General features: G+C 36.8%; 2 protein-coding genes across 6 annotated transcripts in view; both read right to left on the bottom strand.

Moving 5' to 3' along the window:
* LOC109033777 (protein singles bar) overlaps positions 1-12,252 on the bottom strand; it is a 28,408-nt gene extending 16,156 nt beyond the window's left edge. Inside the window, exons 1-3 of one of the 4 annotated variants that reach the window (XR_011899241.1) lie at positions 11,894-12,251; positions 9,945-10,218; positions 8,105-8,306 (exon numbers count right to left, since the gene is read on the bottom strand). Coding sequence is in view for 2 of the 4 variants with exons in the window: in XM_019046551.2 (XP_018902096.2) it covers positions 8,105-8,257 (153 nt within the window). In the remaining 2 variants the exon portion in view is untranslated. Of the gene's footprint in view, positions 1-8,104; positions 8,307-9,944; positions 10,219-11,893 lie in introns of all 4 variants that reach the window. The other 3 variants (XM_019046551.2, XM_019046550.2, XM_019046549.2) reach the window with 3 other exon arrangements.
* A 1,075-nt stretch (positions 12,253-13,327) lies between these two features.
* On the bottom strand, positions 13,328-20,171 carry LOC109033631 (uncharacterized). 2 transcript variants are annotated; one of them, XM_019046335.2, is made up of 5 exons: positions 19,935-20,171; positions 19,104-19,285; positions 15,958-16,143; positions 15,056-15,202; positions 13,328-13,680 (listed from the first exon to the last, which is right to left on the bottom strand). In XM_019046335.2, exons 2-5 carry the CDS (start codon positions 19,281-19,283, stop codon positions 13,600-13,602), a joined length of 594 nt encoding a protein of 197 aa, XP_018901880.2. In that variant the 5' UTR covers positions 19,284-19,285; positions 19,935-20,171; the 3' UTR covers positions 13,328-13,599. The 2 variants fall into 2 exon arrangements, with proteins under 2 accessions (XP_018901880.2, XP_072152837.1); XM_072296736.1 differs by lacking the exon at positions 19,935-20,171 and adding an exon at positions 19,713-19,874.
* Between the last annotated feature and the right edge of the window lie 1,791 nt (positions 20,172-21,962).

Raw genomic sequence — 21,962 nt, forward strand, 5'->3', positions numbered from 1 at the left:
ACAGTGAATTATGAGATAAACGCGGGAAAACTTTCTTGTGAAGTTTTTAATGGTTTTCCTGAGATTTTGCTGTAATTATTGTAGCTGAAAAGTGGCCATGGAGTTAATATACTGTCTAAGAACTTTAAAAGCACCATGCGTTATTTTCTTACAACTAAAAGGTACCGCCTTTACATATTGACCGTATCACAAGAAGCACCTAAATTTGGTGGAAAGTTTTTCATATTGCAGCGAATTTACGTTTTGTAGATGGCGACTTGTAGTATGCTATACATGATCAAAGGATACAGACTACCACGCTCTAATATAACTGCCACTGATTCACAACATTTTGAGTGGTGAAACGATGCTTTTTTGCTCAATTTTCACGCGCTGATAGCACCGAAATGCATCCCTATATATGGAATGGTTTACCCAATCGGAAATTTGACCTTGGTACAAGCTTAGTATGACATTTTTTCACATTTGAATAGAGTTGCCAAGCTTATCTTGCTAATGTTCCCACAATGTTAGCAGGACATTTATTTTACCTCTGGGACAAGCTTGAGCCCAAAGATTGTGCCAAGGTTGGGTTTGTAAGACTGCTCCAAGCCTATCCTGACAATATTGACACAATATTGGTGGGACATTATTTTACTTCCGAGACAAACTTGGATATTCAATATTGTGACAACGTTATGTTAATAATATTGCTCCAAGCTTGTTCAGCGGATATTGCGATCATGATGTTGCCATAGACTTGATGTTAAAATATTGCCAAAGTATTGGCAGGATATTTATTTTACCTCTGAGACAAGCTTGGATTTCCAATCTTACCTCTGAGGCAAGGTAGGCGATAGAACGCCGTATTACCTACCGTCCTCGCGGAAGAAATTTTATAGCGTCGCAATGCCTAATGTAGGCATATGGAATATTGGAGTGCCGAGGAACCTTCCTAAGTCAGCTACTTTCTTGGCTGCTTGCACTGGCTGAAGCATTCAACTTGGATCCCACTTGTAACGGGCACTGCCCAGGCGAAACGAGAACCAGCCCCATTGACGGGGCGGCTGCGCGCGGACCGTTGCCAAAAAGCTCCATTTGAGCCCTTGGCCTAAGAATATCGGTAAGATGGGTTAGACGCCTATGGATCATGTGCCTATTACGTCAAAAAGCGAAAGGTCGTAGTTTTTGTCCTTTAATTTGCCCTTAAAGGGACCGCAACGGCAGATCCGCGGCGAGCGCGCCCTGGTGGCGGAAATAGCAAACGCGGTCGAATTGTGCTCGCCGCGCACAATATTGTGTTAACCCAAGTAAAAATGTTCCTTGACTTTTTCCCAAGGAAATCAGAGTCATGGAATTTTCGGACAGAAAATTTTCCATGACTTTGATTTCCGTGGCCGTGATTTCCGTGACCGTGATTTCCGTGACCGTGATTTCCGTGGCCGTGATTTCCATGGCCGTGATTTCCGTGGCCGTGATTTCCGTGGCCGTGATTTCCTTGAAGCTAGTTTCTGTGCTGTAGCAAGAAACTAGCTTAAGGTGAAATCACTAGTTATAGAAACCTTTAAGAGAGTTTCTATCTTTGACTGGCTGTAATATGTAATCCAAAGCTGCGAATTCAACATTTTTAGTCTTACATGAAAGTGTAAACCCTTTTTCACATAAATTTTATCTTATCCTTTCAATTTTCATAAACATTTACTTAGGTTGAAAAGGTCGGAAAAGTAATAAATTCCAAAATGAGGGAGTGCCTCAGTTATGGACACCCTGGGTCCCAGCTATAGACATCGTCTCTGCTCCGGTAACAGACACTCCCTTAAAATGTCATTACCTTAAATACAATACTGATTTCTGTGAAAAATTATGGGGAAAGAAACTTTGTACACATTGAAGGTATGATTCAAGAATGATATACTCCATTCAACCGTACTTTTTTGCCATTTTTATCTCAAAAATCTGAACTGCTTTTGAGATTATAAACTCCAGTGTCTGTAACTAGGAATTACACATTTTCAGTATGAGTGACAAGACACCGTTTTTGACTAAGGTTTTTGCTGCATTTAAAATGGACTGATATAAAAATAAACCAATTACAAAGGATTAATGAATTATTGACAAACATTATGGCATAACTAAATGACTTATAGGAAATTACTTATTATCAAATCCTTGAAGCTACGCGCGTGTCTGTCTCTGGTCGCTACCTCATTTTCGGCACCAGTTACAGACACCCCCATTAATTAAAATATTCTGACATCCAAACGACAAATAACCACAAAAACCACTCTATAAACCTCCCTCAACAAATAGTAGTATCAAAGTTACCTCAAAAGTAATAATGTATATCCATTTTTACTTCATTTCTAAACAGAGTTTCTTAACTGAACTGCTAAGAAATTAGTCGTTTTACAACATTTTAGAACGGCCAATTTAAAAGTATTCTTTTGCAATTTTAAATTCATAACAAATCCCTGCTTTGTACATCAAAATGCTCTTCAGAATGTCAATAATCTACTAAAAATATTAAAAAGCTCCTAGTTGTCTTCAAATTTTTATGTTTTTAATGTATATGAGAAGATATCTGTCACTGGTCCTATTTTTTGGGGTGTCTATAACTGGTGACTTTACCTTACATGGTTTACCAAACCAACAAACCGAAGGAAAAAAATGCAGGATTGATTCAATTTCAAGGGCATTTTTTGCATTTTACTTCATTTATTGACGGTTTCCCGTGACAAAATTGCATGCAAAAGGAAGATATAATGGGCATGACTCACCAAATTCAACTGATCCTTCATCAAAAATAAAACCTGTATAAGACACCAATGATGCTATTTACGCACACTTCACCACAGCGCACTCACTTTCATTTATTTTCTCATTAAGATTAGAGCAATGCATGTTAAAGGTAACTAATTGAACTTCACACCACTTCAAATTTTTTAACACATTTTCGGTCACACATAAAATTTTTAGGGAAACTGTTGGTAGGTACTATGTTTATTTTCTCTGAATACACTGCAACTTCTTTTGATGATGTTGTTTTGAGGCGATTCATGGTGAATTTCTCAAAACCAGATGATTTTTAGTCGCTGCTAATTTCCTATCGGATGACTGCTCAGATGAGAAACTGACAGCCATGTCATAGAATAGTAGCCGCTTTCTTAATCCAGAATGTAAGAAATCCAGAAAGAGGGAGCAAGCTGGAGTGCAGGAAGCCCTTCAAAAACCTGAAAAACAGACAAATAAACAGCATTATACAAGGCATGGTGACAGTTCAATGAGGTGACTTGTGATTGTTTAGCTCTTAGATTTTATTCATACTTGACATGCAAATTTTATCCGTTGAAAAAAAAAATTACCTAGATCTCAAGCTGTTTCATTTAAGTAGAACGAAATTTTAAAATAATCATAAAATTGCAGTTCTTTCAAGAACTACAAATCGGTGTAACTTCTCAATTGTTGATACCAGAGAATTTTTCTTAAAAATTAGATTTTTTTCACAGCTCTCTTGAAACTGAGGATTTGAATTTTGTGCCCTGTCTAATGTAAAAAACAGGTACTTACTTAAGTGAAGTACAGGTAAGAGGAACACTTACCAAAACTGAGTTGCCAACAATTTATTTTCAACCAGTTTCAGCAAATATTTAAACTGAGAAAAAGTAGGCATCTGAAATCGGACTTAAATTATCTTCTTTTCTTCCCCTCCAATCAAACACAACAATTGAAATTGTTACATCATTAACACATATCTCTTTGAAAATTGACCTTATAAGTTCCCAAAATTTAGGTTAGTGCAATGTAACATGATTTTTCTCATTTATTGTGCTCTTGGAAAAAACAAACATACTGTTTACAGCACTCTAGTTCATTTGTGTAATAATGCCCTAGCATTCAGTACAAGTAAAACGGAGCCTGAGAGATGATAAACTGGCTCGCTCTGAACGCTTGGGTACTTTCATATCTTGGTCCTTACGCGCAGTTTAATGAAATGCTATTCCGATGTGATGATTGATCAAGCTTAAGTTTTACGGCAATCTACGTTGCTTTGGTGGTATAGTAAATAATCAAGGGACAAAGAGCCGGAGAGATATCGTTTTACATTCACTGAGAGAATTAGAAGAGGTTATGTGTTGGATCAACCTAATGAAAACGTGCCAGATAGTGTGGGTAATAAAAATAATAGAGAACGGGACATATCATCACTCCTAGGACAAATGGACGCAACTTTGTATTGTACTGAGCCATAATGTTCGTATAACTTGGTGCGTACTTGCAGGGCTCGTGTGAAAATGGAGGTATGATCATAATAAAGAAGTGATGAGATGTTTTAACAGCGAGATGAGCTTGGCCCAAATTATTGAGTGGGACATTGGTCAAATCAGGACGAAGGTCTAAATTTGCGCACCTTTCTGCCATGATGGCGAAGAAAGCCATAAGCGCATTTCTGCATGAGCCATGATTAGCACATGATGATTTTATTTGTTTTGAGGTTCATCCCGGCCTGCACTTATCGCTCTCTTCGCTATCACTGCAGGGCTGTCTCATGAGAGTAATGGAGACTCAAACTTGTGAGACAAAAGTATTTCATGGTTTCCAGTGAGTCCTAAACGATACCTGCCCTCTCCATGTTTTCCAGAACGACTTTTCTTCTCATAATAATGACACTGTGACAGGTATGTCAAATCATGTGAGGAAGTGAGAACAGAAATTTCGTCGCTGGAGGGCGGAAGATCTCAGTAGATTTAGATCATTAATTTTGGGTAAGGTCCGTCGATCTACATTTCCTGAATGATATACTAACAAAATTTAAGTACTTACATTTATTTTTGAGGCTCCATTTGAAGAGAGACTGGAAAAATAGACCAACATCGTCTCTGGCTCTAAACAACGAGGTAACGGCTATTCAAGTTGCATCCTGAAAATTCCTCAACGTTGTACGCGGAACGCGGACGCGGATCATCGGACCAAAAGGGAATTTCGTTCCCGGAACACGAACTGAACTGAACTGAACTGAGAACTCGTGATAACAATTTGTAAACAAATCAAATCACAATCACAATTTTTCACCACTTCACCACTCACTACAGTTTTCACGAAGGAAATATGAAAATGAAAAAGAAATGATTTCGTGTATCACCTCAACAGCACGTAGGGCTTTCCCGAGATATATACCGAGGGGTTAATAAGGCGTAACCAGTCGAAGTGTTACACTTCGTTTCCTGAATATATTCCTTCCTATTATCAGTGCGAACAGCCAGCAAATTCCCACAGAATTTTATTATTACCGTTCTTCGTATGAGTTTGGAAGGAAATGTCTGTGATCGGCAATTGAAACATCCCACTGCCAGTGAGTAATTTTCCTTGTCAATCATCTCTCTTCTTTCTTCTCTGGAGGGCTGCGATCCAACTGTCACTATACTCATTGAACCTCTGTACCTAATTAGATTTAATCAGAGACTTTAATTTTCTTGCAATTAATGCATGAAATTGTCTCAATTAATTCACTAACTAGATACCTTATTTTACTGGAGAGTCATGTCAGGAAAGGATCAAGATCTACTGATAGTCTGACCAGAATATTATCTCAACAGTGTTTACCTATGAAGAAAGAACCAACTTTTCTGGCTTATCTCAGAAATGATATTACCTGCGATTAATTTCTTCATGTAAAATAGGTGCTTCTGTAAATGCCATCATGTACTTGGCCATTTTTGATCAATGTTATCCTCTTATTCTCTACCGTTATCTATAATATTAGTCTCGGCAAACAGTGAGCAAATCTTGATAATAGAAATGTTGATCATTCAATTTGATCATGATCTGCAACGGTATCTATAATATCTGATTTTCTGGATGGTTGTGCCTGTGCATGAGTGATTGTGTTACCTACTGTTACATGTGTATTATGTCTTGAAGTCTGGTTTTGATGGCCTCTCAAAAGAGGAAGAGCTGACAACAAGGTGTATATCTGCATGTAGCAGTGGTGCGAGCGCAAGTTGACATTTTGTAACTCACTGGCTGTTTCCCTGATTGTGAGTTACCTTGGAATCCTCAAGTGTGGAGAAAAGAGATGAGGCAATCAGCATTTTGTCTCTTTCCTCTATGTTGCATGGGTCCAAGGGTCAGCTAGGTGAAGCGAGAACGAAAAGCATTTTAGCTCACACCACTGTATTTTTTTGTGCTGTCCCCGTTTTGAGAAGAAACTGTGTTTAAAGGAAGTTATAAATAAATGAAATAACTAGGAGTTTGTCCAGCTGATGATTTAACACGGAAGAAGCATAATATACAGGGTAGTGTTAAGAAACTAACACTACCGTGGAAATCCTCCTGACGGTAAAATTTCTTTGTACAGCTCAGAACTCAGTAAATTATTATGAATAATGATAACCGCTCTCTAATAGTTTAAACGAATATTTTTTTGAAGAAGAAAACCAAACCTTCTGCCCATTAACCACGAGTATTTCAAAATTGGTGTATCGCATTTGGTGTATGCACATATTTAGGTTAAATAGACTTTGCCAATCTGGCACCGCGATCCAAGTTCCACCGAGCAAGACTTAATTCAATAAATATTTGGTAATTTAAGAAGAAAAAAAAAACTGAAAAGTAGGTAACAGATTAACATCTCATTTAATTGTTCATGTAGTGCAAAAATTGATCATTTTTTTTAAATTGTAGATCAGATATTTTTTTTTTCAAAAAATAAAGTAAATACAGTACTTTTTTTATTGTCAGATCTCTATGAAAATGCCGAAAATCTTGAGTGGGAAATGTCAAAGACACTTATTAGTTTTGAAGAAAATTTCTGAGTCTTATCTCTACAGTTCAGAATAAAAAACCATAAATGAGGGCTTTAAAATGCGTGTTTATTTTCATTCTGGTTTTCTCATTTTTTATTTTTTTAAATTTATTTGTATTTATTTTTTTCAAGCCCCCCCCCCCCCCCAATTCTAGGCTATCATAAATTATGTAAACTCTTTTACTCGTGAGAACCAGTTTTTCAAGTTTGAAGTAGTTTCCATGACTGACTTTTCTTGACTCCAGGGAACTCGCCTGAGTTCCTTGACGGTATCAGGGAAATCGCGTCATTTCCATGACTGACGTTCCTTGACTCCAGGGAACTCACTTGACTTCCTTGACAGTGTCAGGGAAATCGCATCATTTCCATGACAGCCAGGGAAATCGCGTAATTTCCATGACTGACGAGTCAAGGAAATCATCCGATTTCCTTCACTCGTCCAAGGAAATCATTTGATTTCCTTCACTGGTCCAAGGAAATCATTTGATTTCCTTCACTCGTCCAAGGAAATCATCTGGTTTCCGTGACTTTTCCAAGGAAATCAAGTGATTTCCTTGGAAAAGTGAAGGAAATCAGCTCATTTCCGTGACTAAGTCAAGGAACGTTTTTACTTGGGAATCTTATGACAATATTAGAAACAGAAGCCTAAAATGTTTATTTTCTTAATCTTGTGACAATGTTAAAGTGCGAATATTACCACAATGTTGTAAAAATAATGTTAGCATAATATCAATTCAGCAGTTTTAGATATCCAATATTGTGTCAATATTATGACAATATTACGAACAGAAGCCTGTTATGTTTGTTGTTCTAACGTTAATTGAATGTTAACATAATAACAATACCGCAGTGTCACAGAGATAACATCGTCTCGATATTATTTTAGCAATTTTGTTTTCCTAATATTGTGTCAATATTGTGTCAATATTATTAGCAGAAGCCTATGTTCAGTATTTTTTTTAATAATGTGCCAATGTTAAAACTAACATATTACTGCAATATTGAAAACATAACTCTACGACAGTATTAGTTTACCAATATTGTATAACCAATATTGTGACAACATTGTGACAATCTTGGAATCACCGAGCACCACCTGACGTTGGATTTCTAATGTTGCTAATATTGGTGCAATATTAAAATACTAAGGTTATATATCCAGTATTGATGGTATATTGTACCAAGATTCTCAGGCCAACCTTACTGTTGAAATATGCTCACAATCTCGCTAAGGTTGCCACAATATTATTCCGATCTGCCCAAGGTCAAATTTCCGATTGGGTAACCTCACATTAAAATTGAAAATTTGTGAAGAATACTTACGATCTGTAAAAATTTGAGAACCCCAATCGGCGTGAGTAAGAACCCTGGGTTGAAACGATCGCATGAAGTTTTAACATGACGTCGAGTGTTGTCGACTGGTTTCTTCAACTCCAAATTTTCGATACTCGATAATTCACATTCTTCCACTGTCATCACGTTGACTGTGGTACAAATCAGTCATCAAGTACGATTTCAGCTAAAGCTTCAATTCAAAGAAAAAAATCGCGAAAAAATGATTGCGCGTTTTAAGTAATTAGCATTCAACGTAGAAGTGTCCCCTGAGAAGGAGTGTATTAATTGCTGATAAAAAAAAAAAAACTAATGCTGCTAATATTTACTTTTAAGCTAAGGGAGATGTACACAAAGTTTCAAGGCCTTATGTTATTTGGTTCTCTGGAAAGGGGAAAAAACATTAAACCTAAGGAGATTAGGCAACGGGAAATACAAATTAGGCTGATCCCGGTTGAGTCTGCTCAACTGTTAACTACAAACCGCCATTACCTCGAGTTGTGTCAACATTTCGGGCGTCATTTCCTTAATATTATATAAAACACAATACTTGCATATGCATTGGTATCAGTGACCCAATTTTTAGTTCTCCTGGACCAAGGTCTCTTTTTCCGATGACGGTCACGCTACATCCCGGTATGGACGTATTTAGACTAAAAGAAACATTGGCGGATCCAGCAATTTGGCAACACCGGATTTCCTCCATTTAAACCTATGGAAATGCATCGATTCTTGGAGGGGCCAGGTGCTTCGACAAGAATCGATTATTTAGCATGGGTTTAAATGGAGGAATCCGATGTTGCCAAATTGCTGAATCCGCCTCTGAAGAGAAATCGAGGAGTTTTCCGGATAAAGGGCCCAAATCTAGAGATCGCATTTGTATGGATATCAATAATTCTTCCTGGCTTACACCGAACTTGGACACAAGAATCAAAGTTTACACACCTTCGAAAAAAGAACGATCATCGGAAAAACTACGCTTCTAGTAAAGTGTTTTGGAGGGAATTTTTAAAGTTTTCCGATAAATTTGTTGTGCCCTATGCCCGGAAATGGACCGGTGGCTTTTAAAGCTGCACTTTTGAGACATGCACGCATTTTTAAACAAAAACAAAGATTATTAATCTCTTCTGCCACACATAATAAAAAAAATCTCTGCTGTCAAAAATATTCAAAAAAAAAAAAGGAGAGGAGCGTATTTTAGGGTGGAGAAAAACAATGACTTGCAGCTTTTTCTCCTTTTTCTTTGAATACTTTTAACAGCCAAAGTAGATTTTTTGGTATGGAGAGGAGATTGATAATAATTTGTTTTTAAATGAAAACTCGTTGATGTGTAGAAAACCAATGACCAGCGGCCCATTTTCCCGAATAGGGCCCATAAAACTGAAATTTGCAATAATTTTTCCCACAGTATTTTAAGGAGTGTAAGTTTTACCAATGGTCGTTTTTCATTCAAGAGTGTGTTAAATTTTATGTAAGTGTTCAAATTCCAACGTAATTCACCGTCATCAGTGGCTAGAAAGTCACATGAAAGCTTCAAATGCGATTTTTTTATCCAGACCCTTTTCCTAGAAAGCTCCTCAATTGGACTGCATTTTGCAATTAGGAACTATAAACTCCGGCCCGGTTTAAAAACAACGTATGTGTCATTAGTTTTTCTATGCACATAAGTGTTTTTTTTTCAGATGAGCCAGAATTTATAGTTCCAAATTGCAAAATGCAGTCCAATTGTAGACAAATCAATTATTAAAAAACTCCACCAGAGACGCATATCCCATATTTTCCCTTTTGGCATAGTAGGTCCGAACTTAAAGAAAAAAAAAACTCAGCTTACCTTAAATTTCAAACCACTCTTGCTGTTACGTAACTGAGTATCCTAAAGCGAAGCACAAGTGAGTTGGGATGATAAGAGCCGGCAAAAAGCATGATTAAACTCTGAAGCACTGATGTCTGGGAGCTTGGTATCAGCACGGAGATTGGAGGAGAGGGAGCACAATTGCCCACTCATTTTTAGCTCCCGCGGGAGACTCAGCCTGGCCAATGGGCTCGATTGGGATATTCCCGGAAATGCAACCACCAGGAACGGCGGTAGGTCATCTTTGAATATCCTGCAGTCATAAGAGTGTTTCAAATTGGCAATTTTATATAGATTCTTAAATAAGGGATCATGAGAAAAAAGGGACACATGTCATCGCTCTTATGACATAAGGGCGTATCTCATTTTACACGTGGGCTCTGTTCTCCATATGATTCTATGTTATTCGGAGCTCATGTTGAAATAGAGATGCGCCCTTCACTGAAAAAAAAATATATCGGTGTATTTACTAGGAAAAGGGTAAAATTACCAAGAATTCAGGGTTCTATTTGATCCCAGTTTTTTCTTGGTAAAATTACCATTTATGGAATTGGTAATTTTACCGAGAAATCTCGGGAAAATTATTGAACTTTCTCGGTAGTTTTACTGGACCTTGGTAAAATCGCCAATATTTTTTATCGACTGTGGTAGAATTACCGAGATAAAATGGCAAAGTTACCGGGAATTGATTACCAATATAAGTGGTATTCTTACCTGAAAAAACGGTAAAAATACCGGTTTTTAGGTAAGCTTACCAGTCTGTCTTGGTAAAATTACCAATAATTGGTAAAAGAAGTGAGATGGTAAAGGTACCAACGGACCTTGGTAAAAACGCCGAGAATTTTTTTTTCAGTGAGGGATCATTAGGAAAAAGGGGCACATATCATCGCTCTTATGATATAAGGGCGTATCTCATTTTACACGTGGGCTCTGTTCTCCAGATAATTCTATGTTATTCGGAGCTCATGTTGCAATAGGGATGCGCCCTTATGTCAGAGGAGCGACGATATGCATTCGACGCTTCGAAGATTGTGCAGCTTTTAATGCGGTTCTTTGTCAGTCAGGAGCTCTTAACTTTGTGTTTGCTCTCTAAAATATTCGAATTTTATGAGGTGTAATTTCTGAATATTTTGTGCAATGTTAAATGGATTTTTATCGGAGGAAAATTAACGACAGAATTGCACGATCTTAGCAACACTCGATGGACATAAGTCCTTTCTCGGGGTGATTCTTAAAGATTCGAAAAGTGACTTAACTGGCCTGCCATCTGCCTTGAGATCATCGAGGGAGTGATCAAGTAACAGGATAATGCATTTTGACTTACGTTACGGAAAAGGGGACCAAAATTCAGCGTCAAGAAACGGTTTAGGTATAAATATTTATTGACAAATTGCAATATTTTGTTTTAGGCGATGGAAACTTTTGGCCCAATTTCATTGAAAAACGAATCAGAATTGTGGAGAGGGTTCGGTAACAATTAATAGGATTTGCAGGAGGATCACAAAAACTGCAAAATTTCTGTATGCAATATTTGAATATCGCATGATACTTCTTTGTAATTATCAGTAAGTTAAAAGCTCGCTTTTTTCAGTCATGATACAATTTACGAATTAATTTACTATTGCAATTCGTATTCCACTGTTGGCAGGTACTTTATACCTAAAAATATGCATAAAAATACGCTAGAGTGTTGCACCAGGTATGCCTCAGGGCAATTGCACTTACTGTTTTGCATGATGAGATGCGAAAAATTATAGAGACAAAATTATTTTTGGCAATATCAAGTGCTTATCAAATTCAATACATTTTGAGATAACGGACTCAATTTTATTCTAAAGAAAATATGTATTAAATAATATTTTAGGAAAGGTTGTAGTTAAAATCTTCTAAATAAATATGTATCAATGAAACATGGTGAGAGAAATTACCACATAAGGAAGCATCATCGATGACTGATTCATGCGAACTAAAAAAAACTGCTGTTTATAACTAGGTATAGGTTCACGGAAAACTTAAAAAACAACAAAGAAAATATCGAAGTATCTACTTTACACAAACCACAACCCTAGCCTGTACAAAAAGGAGAAAAAAAAGAAATAAAAAAAACTCTGTATGAGTGGCTGGAAGTGGAATCTTTACACTGGTTACACGTTCTTAAAAGATTCTTCTAAAAATATACGCCGCGTTTGCTTTTACGCAAGATCCTACGCGTGCACGTCCCTCAGTAAAATGCTCCTTTGAAAGAGCAACCATGTTTACTATACGGAATGGACATCAAAAGAGGGGAGAATTGACTGTGATGGTTCTTGAATTATAACATTAAGTATGTGCATTCGAGCAAACGGCTGTTGTCAAGTAGTGCTTAGTAATACTCCGACTGTTCCTGATTAATTAATATTTCTCATATATTACGTACACGTAAAATTTTTGGAAGTAAACGTCAAGATACTCTTTAATAAATGTATCTAAAATAGTGGTGGTTATCAACTAAGCATACTACGTTGAGATACTTTGAATACTTGAAACTGCTAACGGCAATTTCATGTTCAGCGTGGCATCCATGCGCGACAGTGCCACCAATTGATAGCTGCGGGGTCAAGACTCGAACCCGCGGGCTGGTCACTGTCAAGGATGCCGGACACACGGTCTTGACCAATTTATTAACATTGTGTGACAATTTTTTATCTATAACAAAAACTGCTCTAAAAATACTTTTCTCTCTCGGAAAATTTTTATTTCTGTAAGAAATCACAGTCATAGAGAAATTACTGATAGTTCACTATAAATCACATGGGCTATTTCCTCCTGGCTGCAATGCAAAGAGTAACTTCCAAAAAGCGCGCTTTGCGCTACATTGAAAAGAAAATCGGTTGCACTCACCAAAGTTCAGCCCATATGGAACACAGCGTAGTAAAATGAGCAATTGCCGAACTTTTCAGTTCGGAAGCTCGCTAATTGCTGAATATATTTAAGACAAAAACTCTGTGAGTTAAAACTAAAATTAATGATAGGTAGGCACTCTTGAAAAATTTCAAGACAGTTAAATAATGATCACCTCATTCTTGCTGAGTTGAAAGTGATACTTGCCGCAGATGCACTCAGAATCATTTTTCAACAAATCTCTCTCACTCAATCTCAGAGCTTTTTTATCCGAGCTGGTGATTGAGTATAGGAGATTTGAATTAATAAAAGGAATTTAAAAATTATACGTAATAAAACAAAAAACAGAATTTCCACGTGACTTTATTGTGCCATCTATCGGCGCGAATATCTTCCTTTTTCCTTCCTCTTCTTATCTGAATGCAAGTGGAGCAAATCAAGCTCTTGCAATTGACCGTATCAAAAAGAAAGTTTTCAAAATCTTCAGTGACATAAAATTTATTTTTATATTTACATATATGTAACTAATATACAGACGTATGTACAAAATGGGACAAGTTAAGTACATTGAGAGAGACAAATAAGAAAGAGGGAAAAGAAAGTGGAAATGAAAAGGGCCCCCTGGAGAGTTAGTAAACTAATTTTATAGCTTCACCATCTCGGAGTCATTGACCCCTGATTCTGCTTATCCAATAAGCGTTCACTTAGTAATTAACAAAAAAGAATCGAGAGCCTTACAGAAAATGTAGAGCTCTTATCTGACCTTCACCTTCTTGTATTTTAATGCGATTAGAGCATCCGTCAGATAAAGCCCTGCTAAAACACAGCCGCCAGCCTGAAAGATTAACAAACTTAAATAAGTTAAAACGTTAGATGATAATTAAGAGAGGTCGTCATTCGAAACTCATAGTTAGCAACAAAGTGTGCATAATACAGTGGAATTGTATTACGAATAAACTACACTGAGTCCGTGGAAAAAACAAGGAGGAATAAAAACGGGAAACAAGGCTAAAAATACACAATTAATAAAACCCGAGATGTTTCGACTCAAAACTGAGTCATTTTCAGTCGGAAACAATAAAAATTTAAAAAAAAAAAAAAAAAAAAAAAAAAGATGAAAAACCTGAGCCCTACGCCCCTACATGATGGTGGCCGGGGCTCAGGTTTTTAATGTTTTTTTTTAAAAAAAATTGTATTGTTTCTGACTGAAAATGACTCAGTTTTGAGTCGAAACGTCTCGGGTTTTATTAATTGTGTATTTTTAGCCTTGTTTCCTGTTTTTCCTCCTTGATTTTTCCACTGTTATGATTGCCTCGGGCTGATCTTAAAAAATTGTATGTATGATTACATTGAGTCACCCGGTGGGCGATGGTGAGGCGAAGAACAATTTCATGCTGTTTGAGCACGACTCTTGTAAAAATTGACTAAAGGACCTGTGTTCCAAAATACCACAGACCTATAGCCGGCTATAGGATTTCTTATAGCTTCTATAATCGACAATTTCTTATAGCCTTTCATAGCGTATGGCGATAAAATTATAGCCAGGCAATGAACTGTATAGTCTGTATGATGAACTGTATGATTTATATCGCTTTTTATGGCCGGCTATAAGAATGCCAATAGTACTTTGAAACGTAGCTTTTAAAGCCAATTTTTACCAAGAGATCGCAGCCCAAGCAGCGTATTGAAACCTTATATTTCAGTGAAGAAAAATCATTATTTGGACTTTTTTTTGAAATTTTTGAGTTCAGCTTTTTTTTAGCTTATTCAATTTGAATGGTATATAAATTGTGGAGATGCAATCGGGACGAAAAGGTATAAACGGTGCATGCACAAAAATATTTTTCTGTTTTTTTTGACAATACTTATCTTTTTTCGACATAAGAATAAATATATATCCAATTCCTTTGCTTATTGCAGTGGTAATTCTTGCAAGTTGGCTACTCTGTTTTTCCTCCATTTAATTATACATATAAAACAATCGATTCTTGGTGAGATAGTTAATAAACCTCATATAAAATCGACTTTTTTAATAGATATAAATGGAGGAAACACAGACTGGCCATCTTGCAATATTGCCAATACAGTCAACCGGCTATATACCTAAGGATGGTAAAATGATATGCGGGACGCATGATGATCATACACCGAACAAGAAAATCATTCTATATGTATGTATCATTAATTTTACTGTGGTATTCAGTACTTACTGATAAGCAGTATAGATCCCAGATTAGTGGATTTAAATACGTTTTGTCCAATAAGTCGTACTCCTTTTTAAAATTGCGAGTCGAAAAGAATAAGTTAGTTGATGTGCAAATGTACAAAAAGCTTGCAATCACATCAAATAACAGCACCTGAAAACGCAAAGTAATACAACTTTATGTCGGAGTTATCCTCACTATTTTTGGTCGAGATGAATTTGACGGCAGAACTTAAGGCACAGGCGTTATTTTTTAAATGAGCTGAAACTTGTAGTTCCTTATTGTAAAATGTGGTCATATACTGCGGTATTACAAAATGCCATTCGCACACCCTTCAGTACCCACTAAAAAATGTAGGCTGTGTCACTTCGACTGCAAAGTAGGCTCAAAACCAAGCAATAACTTCAACATTCCTGATTTAAATATGTTTGATGATGATGTAATGGAGCTCGTATGTTTTTGTAAACATTAGCGATGAGAAAGTATATATTCTTTCTTAAATGTTTATGCACAGGCAGTGGGTCTCCGGCTCCCACACAGACATTTGCAGATTCAGCAAATTGGCAAAATCGTCTTTTCTCCATTTAAGCCTATAGAAATGTATCGATTCTTGGAGGGGCCAGGTGCTCCGACAAGAATCGATTATTTGACACAGGTGTAAATGGAGGAAATCCGGTTTTGCCACATTGCTGGATCCGCCTCTGATGCACACAGAGCACCCTTTTAGAGTTCCAAAAATTTAATTTTGACTCTGATTTTAATTTTTGGAATTTCTTAGCTTTGTTTTCCCCACGAAATGTTGTGGACCCAGCACCATTTCTCCACCTTGTTGCACGCTTTTGATGAAGATGCAATCGCTGAATAAAAAGTATGCGGTAGGAAATATTTAAAAAATGGAGGATACTTACGAAGGAGGAAGACTGAATTGATTTAAAAGATCGACGAGAGAGCACAGAGGAAGTCAGCAAGAATAAAGACGTCATCAAAGAGAACGAGACGGTGTAAAAAAAGAAGTCGAAAGGATACCCGACTATAACGTCCGCATATTCCATTTTATCAATCATGAGCCAAATTTGACAGACTACAGTGCCAACCTGTCAAAACAATATCTCTTAATCACAGAAGCATGTTGAAAGTAATGGAGATGGGTTTCTGAAGGAAGTTGGCAGGAATGTTTAGAAGTGACCGGGCCTATAATTGAATCGGTCAGTTACAAAAGGGCTCAAACGCCAAAAATGAAAACTCGAAAAAAACTGTAATAACCGTTTTCATTGACCCCTCATAAATCTCAGAGCTCTTCAATATTAAAGCGACGAATTAATTAATCACATAATTAATTAATCGGCAATTTATAACGGGTTGGCTCATCGAGTATCTACTGTTTTTTCGTATTTTCATATCTGGCACTTAAGCCTTTTTTTAACTGACCGATTAAATTATCATACGGCGTCAGATCATGGAAGTCAAAAATATCATCGTCTTCGACGTCATGACAAAACAGCCAGTCTGGCATGGTCATATTAACAGGATGATAAAAGAGAGGCTGCCAAAGAAAATGCTTGAGCAGACGAAAGAAGGCGTCCAATAAAAGGAGGGGGACGGGGTGGTTTGCAAGAAATAAGGGAACCCCAGTTCTTGGAGCGGGGGGGAGGGCTGTGGGATAATAGTAGACTTCAGCGGCTGGTGTCAGAGAAACCTCTGAAATTGGCTCTAATGTATGTATCAACTCGCTAGCATAGCGTAGCTCACGAATTTTTCAAAACCTAAAAAAATTTCATTTTGCAATATTTCAGTGCTTTTCATTTTCCAGGAAAACAACCTCGCGTGAATGCATCGTGATCAACCGAACATTTATTTTGCGCACCAGACACAGACATTGCGAGATTGCTTCGCCATTTATCCATCAATTTTTTTTATTTTTTATTTTTTTTTATTTGTATTTTTTAGATCTCGATGAAAGATATGAAGAAATCAAGAACGTTAATGCAGGGAGCACCGAGAACCGCACCAAAGGAAAGCCCAGTGGATGAGTTCAGCACGCACTCAGCATAGCCGGCCTGAACAATGACTCGACGGTTGAAATAGTAATTCGACAACAATGCTCACAAATTAAGAACGTCTGTACTAATTAATTAGATTATGTTAGAGTAACGATGAATCACTGCATCAATGCCAGGTTTAGGTCTGCTTGACTACCGGATACACTCACGAGACAACTAATGTAATCTTGAAATTGCAAGGATTTATCAGTACCTCTAAACACTGTGCGCAATATGCGAAATTTTTCTATACTGGTTCTGAAATCTGAAATATTTTTATTACTCATGGGTAACATAATAATGGCCGATTGGGCGAATTTATCCAGATTCAGCTCAACGAAATCAAACGTTGCCTGACATCTTTTCGTGTTTTATTTCTTCATAAAAAATTGAAGAATATTCTCACTCGAGACTTTGTAAGCTCATTCTTTATAATCTGAGAATATATTGGAGAAAGTGTCCAGGCGTCATGGAATGGTTTTTTTTTTTTTTTTTTTTTTTTTTTTTTTTTTTTTTTTTTTTTTTTTTTTTAACGGAGAGCTTAACTACTCAATACCTTCAAACATCCTGCAAGGACACTAGGACAGTCTGGATTATGAAGAAAAATAATATACTCACAAAATGTTAAACGGTGTCTCGTTTCTCTCTGTTTAGAAAATCAAACACCGGAGAAGATTATGCAACATCTCGGAAAAAATAGGATTTTTGTCGCAACCAGTGCTGGTGGCGTCCTATTTTTTTCCGTGTGGATTCTTTCGAATACTCGAAAGAGAATTTAAAGCGATCATGTCACTTTTTGCAGCAAAAAATTGCTGCAAAACTGTTAGTGCTATCTGCAGTGAGGGAGAGAGGGCTGACACGTTGACAGTGCGTGTCGTTCAAGCGAATGAACTTTGAAAATGGTTTTTGCAGAAGGGACTGCTGCTCTCCTGAACTGAAATTTTTTTGCGGAGGGAAGTCGAACTCAATATTTATATTCATACATTTTGATTCATGAAGTCAGGCGTCCACCATGGGCGAAACTGAAAGTTATTTGTATGTGTACGTGTAGGGGATACGAAGAAAGGTGTTCATCATGAACAACCAAGGTTCCCACATATTAGCACTCCTTCAGCTTAAAGGGGGAACGGCTCTAGGACAGCATCTGCGGTGGAAATTGGAAACCTGTACAAAAGTATATTCAATACGTTCTTACCGAAAAATGGATTCCAGTAGCATTTCAAAGAGGACAGAAATTTAACTCAGTTATTCCATAAAAGTCTTCGCAATTTATGAGAGACCAAAATAAAAGGGAGGGGGTGTACCCACCCGACTCCCTTAGTGTTTTGATCACGGTCTCTATGTTCCTCTCACCAATGATAACATTTTTAGATCAAATACTAGTGGATGGTTAAATCAAAACCACGAATTTTCGTATTCGCACTCAAATCTTTCTGCACGAATTATTTTTCAGAGGTTTAACAAAGCAATCTCATTTCTCACGTTCGTGTCGTTCAGAGTGAACATTACCTCATCATGATTTATTTATAGTTCCACATGCGCAGGTGACAGGAAAATCGACACCTAAATTTATAAAACGTTATTTTGGCGTGCAATTTTTTCTAAATTCGTTACACATTTTTAATTTTTTTTTTTAAATAATTTTTTCAACGTTTTCCATTGATGGCGGATCACGCTACTAAATGCTGTGATTAGATCTTCATACTCTCGTACTCATTTTACAAGTCTTGATTCTGTTTCAACCTTGTTTTATTCTGGGTGTTTTTCCTTTCACTACAGGGTGCCTGCTTGCGTTTCCTGCCTCCCGGTGTTGCCATTATTTAGCTACGAGCTCTTTCTTTTTTTAATAATTTATGTCTCTTGAATAAGCAATGAACCAGCTAAAAGCTCATTTGCGACAATAGGTATTTCAAATGATCCTCTTTCCTGATTAATGTACATATGTGTAATTTCAACGTGTATTTATCTTATCAATTAAATAAGTACCTATTAAAATTCGAAAAAAGTTCACTCACTGGAAGTAACAGTTTCAAAAATCTAGCTGGTGTTTCAAGGAATGTTCGATAAACGAGAAAAAACCAATAATGCCAGCTATTGATGTCGTCATCAGATGAGCAACTCTTTTCAGTCCAATTGTTTGACCACTCTGAAAGACCGTTCTGATTCGATGGCATTGTGAAAACTCCGAAGCGCATACCTAAGTAAATAAACAAGTTGGTATTTCAAATTCAATCAGTTCAATTGGAGAAAGAAAAAATCACAAGAATGCTGGGTTACTCCAGAAATTTTTCATTATAGCAATAATAGTGTAATCCTGGTAATTTCCTATGGAATAATAATTACTTAATTTTCTCTAAAAATATTTCAATGGCTGGGTTTAGTTACTCCAATAAGCGTGAGTGAATGCGTGAGATCACGATTTTTTTATTGTTGTTATTTATCACGGAAAATTTTGCTGCTCAACAATTTTTGTAGTGAAACATATGGGCCTAACTTGAGATTATACTTGTGGAGAGGGAGAAGGGGGAAGGGAAAGAGGGACGAGGTAAAACAGAGGAGAGGGTAGGGGCACCGGGTGCTTGAATGCTCCCCTGATGAAGGCTGCTTAGTAAATTTCAGCTCACCTTATATGCTCAAATGTATTTATTTTCCTTTGACTCTCAAAAGTAAACACAGTTCAACGCTTTTGATAAATACTGATGGATGGTTTCGTCCGAAAACCACCATTAACCGCAGCATCTTTGTCGCGATACCAAATCAGCGTGAGTGGGGTTCAAACTTACGAAAACAATTTAAGGTTAGATCGTTGGATGATTGTAAGAAGTAAAAAAGTAAGAGACACATACCTTTGCATGAAAGAGACGAGGCGAGATGCAGCTTACAGAGCGCTCAGTGGGCTCAAGTGTGACGTCCTCAAATGATTTGATAAAGGAGACCTCAGTCAAACGAGCCATGACAACATTGCTGCCAGGTCGTTGGCGATTTTTTAACCCCTAAACTGACTCACAATCAGTGGTCACTTTGAGAGCATTCATTGAAATAGTCTTATCTATGGGTGTTTAATTTTGATAGATGCTCATTGCTCCCCTGACTGCTATGCAAACCCACTTGTCGAGAGCGCCTTAAGTTCCCCTTATGAAAGTCATAATTGGACTGCATTTTGCAATTTGGAACTATAAATTCTGGCTCACCTGAAAAAACACTGATGTGCATAGGGGAACTAATAGCACATACGTTGTTTTTAAACCGGGCCGGAATTTATAGTTCCCAATTGCAAAATGCAGTCCAATTCCAAAATTTGGCTCCTTTGGAAATGGTACTACCATATATCCGAAATATTCGGGAATAGTATCAATATCCGGAAAATAATAGAAATCGTCTCGATAAGTGTGCTGTTTCTAAATGTGAGAAAATTATTTTGTAAAGTCAGAGAGCTTTAAGATGGTAATAGTGATCGATCGAGGTTGTTTGACGGATCACTTTGGTTGTTTCATCCCTTAGCTTGATGAGTTTTTTTATTCATTCTTATTTTTAACTATCGCACCGCGAAGTATATTGTGTGGGACTTATCAAATAATTCATAATCCAGTCCGCTTTTAACACGTTTTGACTATGTCAAACTTTCAATGCTGTTTAGGGGATTTGAAGGCTTGAATCTTAAAGAGCTTTGGGCGGTAATACTGCCATATCGGTATAACACCATAACATTAGTACTTATACATGTAGTCTCCTAAAACAATATAAAATAAAAGAAGTTGCAGCAAATGATGTTTTTGGCATCGCCGGTGGGTAAGTTTAGGACTAAAAGAGTCAATTTCTTCTTAATTTTAACAGACGCTCAAAAGTTTTTTATGCGAAAGCCAAAGTAGTTTTCTGTTTCTTTTTTTCCAGACGTGTCTAAGAATTTTTTTATATTTCTGCTCACAAGTATTACTTAAAACCGATGAAGTTGAGAGCACCAAGCAACCTGAAAAAAGCTTTTAATTTTCTTGCACGCCAACCGTATTTTGCGACTAACTATTAATGCATGAAGCGGAGGCGCTCAATAGAATTTTCCGAATGGTGTTATATTTTTTGTGAACCAACCTTTTTACTGTTTTACTGTAAAGCATATCTGAGAAACATAAGCGTTTTTCACGAAATCTGATAGAAATTTTCAGGAGGGGAGAGATTGAGATGTAGCTGAAAAAGTTGTTGACAAAAAGTCGACAATCCTGGCTCAAATTAACAAAACGAATACTAAATTTGACATTATTCCAAAAAAGGAAAAATGTAGAAATTGATGCAGTGTTATGATACAACTTTTAATTCATCGTCAAAATTGAACGAAAAAAAGTATTTACAGTCGTACAAAATTGCAAAGCTATTATTCAGTGCTATATTTACAAAATGAACAAATCAAGTAGACGAAATTTTAGGCAGGTCTAGGAATCCATATACCATATAAAATTAAATTGTTACCAAAAGTCAATTCATGGCATGACTTGAAACTTTTAAACACATGTGTATTTCTCGGAATCTTTTTATAAACATTTGGTAGAAATCATTCTTCTAAAGTGCCCCCTCTCATCCTGAATAAACCACCAGACAGGATTAGAATGAAAGTGCCTAAAAAGTACCACATGCATACTTCTCTCTTCAAAATTCGATGACTATGCTGAGCATGTATAAATTAGCCTATTAAGTAAAAAATTAGCTTCTACAGTTCGTATTTGAATAACAAAATTCAAACTACTTGCTCTACTTGCCTGAAATGAAAAATTCAATAGGAAAACAGAATTTTACAGTCTGCAAATGAGTAGAGATTGGATTCAAAGAATACTCTTTTATTTATTAACGCACAGCACCCCTTCAGGTGCCAAGAATCCAACATT

The sequence above is a fragment of the Bemisia tabaci genome, chromosome 2 (genome assembly GCF_918797505.1).
Source record: "Bemisia tabaci chromosome 2, PGI_BMITA_v3".
NCBI lineage: Eukaryota > Metazoa > Arthropoda > Insecta > Hemiptera > Aleyrodidae > Bemisia > Bemisia tabaci.

What these genes read in the sequence shown, in the direction of transcription:
- LOC109033631 (XM_019046335.2), bottom strand. Translation starts at nt 19,283, where the DNA reads ATGCGCTTCGGAGTTTTCACAATGCCATCGAATCAGAACGGTCTTTCA. An exon ending in TTTTGAAACTGTTACTTCCA is followed by an intron (nt 16,144 to 19,103) that starts GTGAGTGAACTT and finishes TTGTTTTGACAG; the next exon opens with GTTGGCACTGTAGTCTGTCA. An exon ending in CAATTCAGTCTTCCTCCTTC is followed by an intron (nt 15,203 to 15,957) that starts GTAAGTATCCTC and finishes TTGCGTTTTCAG; the next exon opens with GTGCTGTTATTTGATGTGAT.